At 42.5% G+C, this 9,907-nt stretch overlaps 1 protein-coding gene and 1 long non-coding RNA gene across 2 annotated transcripts; one reads left to right on the top strand and one right to left on the bottom strand.

Annotated features, from left to right (window-relative positions):
• Positions 1-4,066: 4,066 nt before the first annotated feature.
• Positions 4,067-6,002, bottom strand: LOC109878328 (uncharacterized). Its single transcript, XR_002253372.2, has 4 exons — positions 5,906-6,002; positions 5,655-5,775; positions 5,203-5,262; positions 4,067-4,391 (listed from the first exon to the last, which is right to left on the bottom strand). It is a non-coding gene; the product is annotated as an uncharacterized LOC109878328 (long non-coding RNA).
• On the top strand, positions 5,951-9,254 carry LOC109878327 (growth/differentiation factor 9-like). The gene is made up of 3 exons (XM_020470585.2): positions 5,951-6,425; positions 7,536-7,768; positions 7,967-9,254. The coding sequence occupies exons 1-3, from the start codon at positions 6,062-6,064 to the stop codon at positions 8,696-8,698; spliced, it is 1,329 nt and encodes a 442-aa protein (XP_020326174.1). The 5' UTR covers positions 5,951-6,061; the 3' UTR covers positions 8,699-9,254.
• The last annotated feature ends 653 nt before the right edge of the window (positions 9,255-9,907 follow it).

Raw genomic sequence — 9,907 nt, 5'->3', positions numbered from 1 at the left:
GTGTTTGGGATCATTGTCATGCTGAAAGACCCAGCCATGTTTCATCTTCAATGCCTTTGCTGATGAAAGGAGGTTTTCACTCAAAATCTCACGATACATGACCCCATTCATTCTTTCCTTTACATGGATCAGTCGTCCTGGTCCCTTTGCAGAAAAACAGCCCTAAAGCATGATGTTTCCACCCCCATGCTTCACAGTAGGTATGGTGTTCTTTGGATGCAACTCAGCATTCTTTGTCCTCCAAACACGACGAGTTGAGTTTTTACCAAAAAGTTATATTTTGGTTTCATCTGACCATATGACATTCTCCCAATCTTCTTCTGGATCATCCAAATGCTCTCTAGCAAACTTCAGATGGGCCTGGACATGTACTGGCTTAAGCAGGGGGACACATCTGGCACGGCAGGATTTGAGTCCCTGGCGGCGTAGTGTGTTACTGATGGTAGGCTTTGATACTTTGGTCCCAGCTCTCTGCAGGTCATTCACTAGGCCCCCCCGTGTGGTTCTGGGATGTTTGCTTACCGTTCTTGTGATCATTTTGACCCCACGGGGTGAGATGTTGCGTGGAGCCCCAGATCGAGGGAGATTATCAGTGGTCTTGTATGTCTTCCATTTCCTAATATTTGCTCTCACAGTTGATTTCTTCAAACCAAGCGTCTTACCTATTACAGAGGAGCCTCTTAAAGAAGAAGTTACAGGTCTGTGAGAGCCAGAAATCTTGCTTGTTTGTAGGTGACCAAATACTTATTTTCCACCCTAATTTGCAAATAAATTCATAAAAAATCCTACAATGTGATTTTCTGGATTTGTTTTCTCATTTTGTCTGTCATAGTTGAAGTGTACCTATGATGAAAATTACAGGCCTCTCTCATCTTTTTAAGTGGGAGAATTTGCACATCTGGTGGCTGACTAAATCTTTTTTTGCCCCACTGTATACTGACCCAAGTTATTTTATAAAGTTGCATAACAAATACCATTCGTGTTTTCTATATTTCACTCTCTCTGTCTGCACTGCGGGGGTGTAGTCCTACACTTACAGCCTGGAAACAACCTGTAATTTCATTGATTCAGCCGAACTATACATAGACATACGTCAACAAACCACACCTTGGCAACAACCGAGTGGATCCAAACACCTGCGTGTTCTCCATTAATTAACAGTGATGCCATCATGAATGATGCCATGGTGTTGATACCATGGTGTTGATGCCATGGTGTTGATGCCATGGTGTTGATACCATGGTGTTGATACCATGGTGTTGATGCCATGGTGTTGATACCATGGTGTTGATACCATGGTGTTGATGCCATGGTGTTGATACCATGGTGTTGATGCCATGGTGTTGATGCCATGGTGTTGATGCCATGGTGTTGATACCATGGTGTTGATGCCATGATGAATAATACCATGGTGTTGATGCCATGGTGTTGATGCCATGATGAATGATACCATGGTGTTGATGCCATGGTGTTGATACCATGGTGTTGATGCCATGGTGTTGATACCATGGTGTTGATGCCATGGTGTTGATGCCATGATGAATGATGCCATGGTGTTGATGCCATGATGAATGATGCCATGGTGTTGATGCCATGATGAATGATGCCATGGTGTTGATACCATGATGAATGATGCCATGGTGTTGATACCATGGTGTTGATGCCATGGGGTTGATGCCACGGTGTTGATGCCATGGTGTTGATACCATGATGAATGATGCCATGGTGTTGATACCATGGTGTTGATGCCATGGGGTTGATACCATGGGGTTGATGCCATGATGAATGATGCCATGATGAATGATGCCATGGTGTTGATACCATCATGTATGATTCCACTGTGTTTGTTTTCACATATTTCATCCTCTGCTTTAATCAATCTTGTTTGTCAGGAATGTGTCAAAGTAAAATACATTATTGGGTTGTGCCAGTCTGTTCTCGTAACACTAAGAACAGAGCATTACATTTTGGGTGGCAGGTAGCCTAGTGGTTAGAGCGTTGGGCCAGTAACCGAAAGGTTGCTAGCACGAATCCCTGAGCTGACAAGGTAAACATCTGTCGTTCTGCCCCTGAACAAGGCAGTTAACCCACTGTTCCTAGGCCGTCATTGAAAATAAGTATTTGTTCTTAACTGACTTTCCTAGTTAAATAAAAAACTCACGGTTCTTTCTTTAAAAGGTTGCCCTTTTCCCCATCTGATTTAGCTTGCTTCTGTGACATTAATACAGAAGAATGCAGCCTCTCAGCTTGAGAATGTGATTGTAGGGGAGGGGAGGTAAGTGGGAGGCCATTATGCTACGAGTAGCTGGATAGAATGTTGCCTTCGCATTAAATGATCAGCTTTGTTTACATGACGGCGTGATGGAGGAGTGAGGTGGTTCAGGGCACACTATCAGTATCTCATTCCTTTCCAGATTCCTTTGGCAGTACAGGAGATGTCCAGAAGAGGACAAGATCAGGCATAAATAGGGCCCTGTGTTTTGGACAATCATTCCACTGAGCACACACTGGTTGAATCAAAGTTGTTTCCACGTAATTTCAATGAAGTTACCTTGAACCAACGTGGAAGACTGACGTTGAATTGACGTCTGTGCCCAGTGGGATGTCACGACCTGGATTTTAACCTTTTTATTTAAAGATATTTCAACAAAGCTTTTCCACGGCAGATGGTCCTGCACCATTCTCAGACAATAGTTTTTTTTATTTTTGGTGTAATTGTCATTTGTGGAAAGGCTCAAAATAAAGGTTAAATCCGAGGTCATGTAACATGATGATAGCCCAAAACACAGGGACCTAGACATGAGCTATTCTTCACATATGACCAGTTTGGTTTTTAGAACCTTTGAAGTAATGCTCCTACACTGATCATTATTAATTTTAAAAGTGGAATCAGCGATATAACATTTAGATGCACAAAGTAAACAGCATACTTGGTCAACTTCTGCGAGGCTCATCTTCTCCGCTGTTTTGGTCCCCTGACTACCACGCTGTGAACAGCACGAAGCGAACCCGTGCACATTGCGCAGATACTGATAGGGTCTTGCATCTCGCTCTCAACATCTGCGGTGCTGCTCGTGGCAACGTCATTTTGCTGAGTCTGCCTTTTAAGCAATGATTGTGTCAAGCCATTTGAGATATTTTTCTACTGGCTTAGTCGTTCAGACATAAATTCACCCTCCCGGTCGTAAACAGGCTCACACATGGCTGGGATTCGTCCGGGGTTAAATGTGTTATTAAAAGGTGCGGTCTGTGATATGTCCCTGTATATCCCTCAGTGGCAGGGCTCCCGATGGGCTGAAACACGAGTCCCAGATTGCAGCTTTAATGTCTGTGAGGTTAGTTATGTGAGGAGCAGTGAACTGAACATGGTCACTCCGGCTACCTGCCTGCCTGGCTGGCTGCACGCACGCGTTCCCCCATTTATGATTTCATTGCTCCCCATTCTGTGTGGGGAGAATTCTGCCCGGGGAGGGTTCTCTTGTCTCACACGTCTGTTTGTCAGACAACATGACATTTGAAATGGCATTAAAAATCACCACATAATAATTACAATTGGGTGAGGGTCAATTCCATTTAAATTGCTGAATTGAATAAGAAATTTAATCCGGAATAGAACTCAATTCCAGAACTGACTGGAATTTAGATGGAATTATTAACAGAGTCGTAACTGTTCCCCATTAGTAAACCATTAAGCATGAATGAGGGGTACTAATTAGTCACTTATCACAACGTCATTACCCATCAGCCATCACTGCAACACCAACCACGCGTAAGGAAACAAGGAGTCCGCCTTCTGTTATTACTCTGGCACTAGATGAGGAGCAGTTTAAAGATGACGAACAGCTGTCTGCACATTCATGTAATTATCTGTATTGAGTCAGGTTGGTGTGGCTCATCATAGCATACTTGTATCACCTCAACCTCTCAGAAAAACTCTGATTTTTGTAACAAATTTTACCCAATCTTTGCAGTGTAAAAAAAGTTTCCATGTAGAGAACATTACATTTTAAATTGATCCAATGCTACATTATTAAAAAAAAGTTGAAATAATTTTAATCAGCTTATGCATCTTTTACACAGATTTATTTTCACCAAAGACCAGCAATAGTGATGACAGGATTTGGAATACAGACAACAATAGTGATGACGGGATTAGAACACAGACAATAGTGATGACATGGTCTGGAACACAGACAACAATAGCATAATAAGTGCTAGTTTGTTAAACAATGTGCTATTGTCTCTCTGTCTGGGGAGAGGGCAGCACTCAGAATGGTGATGATGTATTCAGTTAAACAGTTGTATTCACAGTGTCACCGTGGCCATTCAACCCTGCTAATTAGGTATCGTCCTTCTATGGGCTTGTTCGGTCTCTTTAGGCCACCATGGCTCTGTGAAATGAACAAAAGCTGTCATTATTATAGAATAACTTTACATTAAGGTTCGAGCCCTGAATGCTGATTGGTTGAAAGCCATGGTATACCACGGGTATGACAAAACATGTATTTTTACTGCTCTAATTACATTGGTAACCAGTTTATAATAGTAATAAGGCACTTCAGGGGTTTGTGGTATATGGCCATTATACCACAGTTAAGGGCTGTATACAGGCACTCCACGTTACGTTGTGCATAAGAACAGCTCTTAGCCGTGGTATATTGGCCATATACCACACCCCCTTGTGCCGTATTGCTTAAATAGACCACATCACCCTCTGTCTGCATGGAACTGTCAGGGGAAATAACGTTCCACTTAAGTGAAAAGAGGAAGAAGTAGTGCCTCTCATATAAATATAGGCCTACCAGACAACCTTTATCCTTAGAGGTGCTCTAGGCTAACTACAGTAAAGGGACTCTCTTTTAACAGGACTCCCCATTCCCCTACCCTTAAACACTATTAAAGTATGGCCTGTGTGGGGTTGTATAACAGTAACCAGTACTTTCATAACCCCTTTCTACCCCTAAACTCATGGAACACTGAGCAGAGAACTGGTAAAGACCCAGTGTAGTAAAGACTGTGATTTTCCTGTGTTTTATATAACTTTTCACACTATTAGGTTGTAATAATAATGTGCATTTTTAACAATAAAAATAAGCTACTGTTGTTTCTTTTTGACCATTTGAATTGAAAACAATCACAGTAAGGTACATAATTGTTACCCAGAAATGATTTGATATTGAGATAAAAACAGCTGCATTGGACCTTTAAAGCTGCTCTGTTCCAAGAAGCCAGTCAAGTGTAAGATTTCGGGAATGCTGGGGCCTGAAATAACACACACAAGGATGTAAAGGAGGATACAATAGACAGACGCACGCACGCGCGCGCACACACACACACACACACACACACACACACACACACACACACACACACACACACACACACACACACACACACACACACACACACACACACAGAGAGGTTTGAGTATCAGTCAGCACAAGCCCACCCTGACACAATCAGCCTTCTGATGTAAGCTGATTTTTGTGGTCACAGTTAATGTTTACTGCATTCATGACTTGGTTCATTGCAAAGATGATGCTCTCTTATAATCAGCTCATCAGTCCTTCTACTATACACGGAGAGTTGAAGTTGATCCTTGGGAACGTTTCATATTTATACATATTCTGTGTAGATAACAAAATATCCATTACCTTCTTCAAAGGTCCCTTACATTTCCCTTCTGGGTTTTGATTCGTCTTCTTCTTCGGTGGTGTTTATCGGCGTTTGGCCTCCAAAGTTATAGTGCATTACCGCCACCTACTGTACTGTGGGCTAGAGACAGGGAGGAACAAAATCATACCGTTGCTCTTAAAAAAGATAACAAAATATTTGAGACTATATCTAATAATTCTACTCAATATACTTTTTAAACTAATTTCCTGTATCCCCTTCTCCCTCATACCAGATCTCATCCTATCTATTTCCCTCTGATACTGCCCACACTGCAGCGATACATGCGTCCCCTGGGTTGATTGCGCACACCTGTTCAACTTCAGTGACATGTGCATAGGTTTATTGACCCGAGGGAGTTCTCCAAGTTTTGACGGACTGATTGACAATGGAGGCTCCTCTCCACTTGACTATTGTTCTTAATTACCCGACCTCTATTTTACTACTCTTTATCGGCGGCTTTTCTCTTGGATCGTCCCCGACCACGTCAAATCTAGCTGACGAGTTTGGCGATTTTACTTTGTACCAACATGGCAATATCTTGTCACCCCTTCTGAAGGCGCTGACAGCACAGGGAGTTCCATGGCAAGACACGACCCCAAGAATGAAACCTGAGTCGAGATATGTTCGATACATGAAACGACTGTACAGGATGTCTTCAAGACATGAGAGGAGTTTGGAAGGGAACAACCACCTTTACAACACAGTTCGACTTATAACCCCGCGGGGTGAGTGCCTGGAGCAAAGCAAAGGTGAGCTCTTGAGTTTTGGGTGAAACTTAATTTACATGGAAATGCAATGGCGTGAGTGAGGTCTGTTTTACATAAGGACACTAGTTCAAAACTGAGTGTACAAAATATTAGGAACACCTGCTCTTTCTATGACAGACTGACCAGATGAAAGTTATTATCCCTTATTGGTATCACTTGTTAATTTCACATCAGTCAGTGTAGGTGAAGGACAGAAGACTGGTTAAAGGATTTTTAAGCCTTGAGACAATTGAGCCATGGATTGTGTATTCCATCAGGGCTGACTCTAGCGTTTTGGGGACCCTAAGCAAGATTTGTGCATGTGCCCAGGAAGTTTCCTGCCATGTTTACTACACGTTTAGATAGCTGGCTTAACTAACATTCTGAAAATTGTTAGCTGAACAATTTGAGTGACTGACAAAATAAATAAAAAATTACTGATTCACAACCAAGTTTCTAACTTGCATCTTGTTTATTCTACTATACTAACTGTCAACAGGAAGTTGAGACACCACTGAGTTAATAAATAAAAAAATGCCCCTAGCAGCCTGGGGTCCTAAGCGACTGCTTATGCCAGGAGTTGGCCATTGAGGGTGAATGGGCAAGACAGATTATTTTACGTTCCTTTGAACGGGGTATGGTAGTAGGTGCCAGGCGCACCGGTTTGAATTTGTCAGGAACTGCAATGCTGCTGGGTTGTTCACGCTCAACAGTTTCCTGTGTGTATCAAGAATGGTCCACCACCCAAAGGACATCCAGCCAACTTGACACAACTGTGTGAAAGCATTGGAGTCAACATGGGCCAGCATCCCTGTGGAACGCCTTGTAGAGTCCATGCCCCGATGAATTGAGACTGTTCTCAGGGAGAAAAGGGGTGCAACTCAATGTTATATTCCTAATGTTTTGTGAACTCAGTGTATTTGATGTAGCCTAGTTTTTTGAACTGAGCAAATAAACAAAGTGCTGACTTATTCTGACACATTTGCATCTGGGTCTGGTCTGCTTAGTTTATTGACTGTATATGAACCTGAAAAAATAAGCACGTGAGGTGTCTCGCTTCCACTTCAAGCTCTGGTTCTTCTCATAGGTCTTAATTTCCAATGTTTCCTACAGAGTTCTTCATGCAACACCTCTCCTACAATCTGGACCGTGTTAGAGTCAAGGAGCAGCTCCTGAAGTCTGTCCTGCTGTTCTCCTTCGACCAAGAGCAGGCCTTGTCCATGACTACCCAATGTTACCTAGATGTGAAAGAGCAGGCTGCCCAGGATCAGTGTCTTCTCTGCCCCAGCACCCATCACTCAGTCAACTTCCTGTTCCACACGGACCGCAGGAGGAAGTGGGTTGAGGTGATTGATGATTTAGTTAAATATAATTCAATGGAAACAACTATTTCTTCCCTTAGGGAAATTATATTAAGACTAAAAAGGGCTTTATTTGATCATTTCAAAGCACAATTCGACCACATATGTGGATACACTGCATTTACAATCACAGAGGATGTTAAACCACAATAATGTTAACCTATTTTCATTGTGGCGCTCAAGGTGGACATCACAGCGTTCCTCCGACCTCTCATCCAGTCCCACAAGAAGGACATCCATTTGCTGATCAACCTGACGTGTGTGGAGGGCAGAGGCAGGGAGGCTGGAGGAGAGGAGAGGAGCGGTAGGGGCCCCGTGGAGCTCCACCTAAGGTCTCCGTCCTTGCTCCTGTACCTCAATGACACCAGCGAGCTGGCACACCAAAGATGGCTGCCCACCAGGTCACAAGGTCATCTGAGGTCAGCCAATGAGATGGACACCTTTAAGAGCCTGGCGGAGTTCAAACCAGAGCGAAGGATCAGCCGGAGCAAGAGGAGAAGACTGAGGAGAGAATCTCCAGATCTGTTGACGAACAACGCACGAGGCAAAACGAGCCCGAAGACCATCCTCCCGGACCTCCTCCCGAGTTCTGACTTCCCTACGAGCGACTGTGCCTTGTACGACTTCAGCGTGAGCTTCAATGAGCTCAAACTGAGCCATTGGATCATTTTCCCCCACAGGTACAACCCCAGGTACTGTAAAGGCACCTGTCCCAGGGCTGTAGGGTTCATCTACGGCTCCCCCAGACACACCTTCTTCCAGAACATGATCTACCACATACTGGACTCCTCCGTACCACGGCCTTCCTGTGTTCCCTTGGAGTACACCCCCCTGAGTGTTTTAACCCTTGAAGGTGACTCCATTGCCTACAAGGAGTTAGATGAAATGATCGCTACGAGGTGCACATGTCGCTAAAGGCCCACCTCCAGGGTCAGGCTCAATCCCATTTGAACTTGGTGTAAAAACTGAACAATCTCAACTGAAATTCCAATTGTTCTCTATACTTTTCAATGTAAAAAAAAATCCTCTCGCTCGGGCTGATCCTTCGCTCTGGAAATTGACTGAATTGAAATGGAATTGACCCCTACCTCACTGTTTTACCAGCCTCAACACTTTGACTGTTAACCTACCTTCTGCATCAACTGCCGCTAGACTTATTCCATCCTCCTCAAGCGCTTGACTTTAGCAACTTTTGTGACTTTTTCACAATCGCCTATTGTAACATCCTGGTCTGGGGACTTCATGTCAAGTCATCAGTGTCTTTGTCAAAACATCAGTGCGTGGAGGTAGATTTTTTTGTTGATCCAGAACAGATGCATTTACTTGCCCCCAAAAAGTATTTTTATCTAAATAGAAAATATGGCATTGATTTCCTTTGTTTACATGTTTATGTGATAGGTAGGAATGTTGTGAAGATGTCTTATCCCTGCACTTACTGTCTGGTTTGTTTGCTTCGTTTGTGTTTTTGCATTGCGTTGACACATGAGAACATGGATTGATTTTTAAGTTATTATTTTTTGTTCATTTATTTTGGGTGTTCTGCCATCTTTAGTCTCTTCTTTCACACTAACTGGTACGTTTGAAGTACATCTGTTCTGGACAAAATATATATATATATATATATATATATATATATATATATATATATATATATAAAAAAGTGGTCCTATATACTGGTATCCAATACTTTCACGTTTCATTTTATTCCTGGGGATTAAAGACTGTTTCACGGACAACCTCTCTTTTCATATGGTCCAGAATGTAAGTTATCTTTTATAGACAACTTGATTTTTGTGTGTATTTATTACCCCGGGTCATGAAATGACTGCATACCCAATATATTGACGAATTGAACTAAAATTCAAATGAAATGTACTGTACGGTCTTGTTCGGCTCACTATTTATCACAAAAAATAATAAATGAATAATTAGCTAAATATTTGCTTGAAAAAAAATAAAGAGCATGCACAGATCCTTGAGTATTTATTCAATATAATTGTATGGTTGTTTGTTCTGACAAATACACATTTGACTGCTGAGACACACACCATTGTGTAGCGTAAAGTTTGTGCGTCTGCAATCATGTCAGAATTGACTCCTATACTAGATGGAGAGTTACATACT

This window comes from Oncorhynchus kisutch, linkage group LG19 (genome assembly GCF_002021735.2).
Source record: "Oncorhynchus kisutch isolate 150728-3 linkage group LG19, Okis_V2, whole genome shotgun sequence".
Lineage (NCBI taxonomy): Eukaryota > Metazoa > Chordata > Actinopteri > Salmoniformes > Salmonidae > Oncorhynchus > Oncorhynchus kisutch.
Note: the sequence above shows the minus strand (reverse complement) of the source record. Positions and strands in the feature narration are given on the sequence as shown.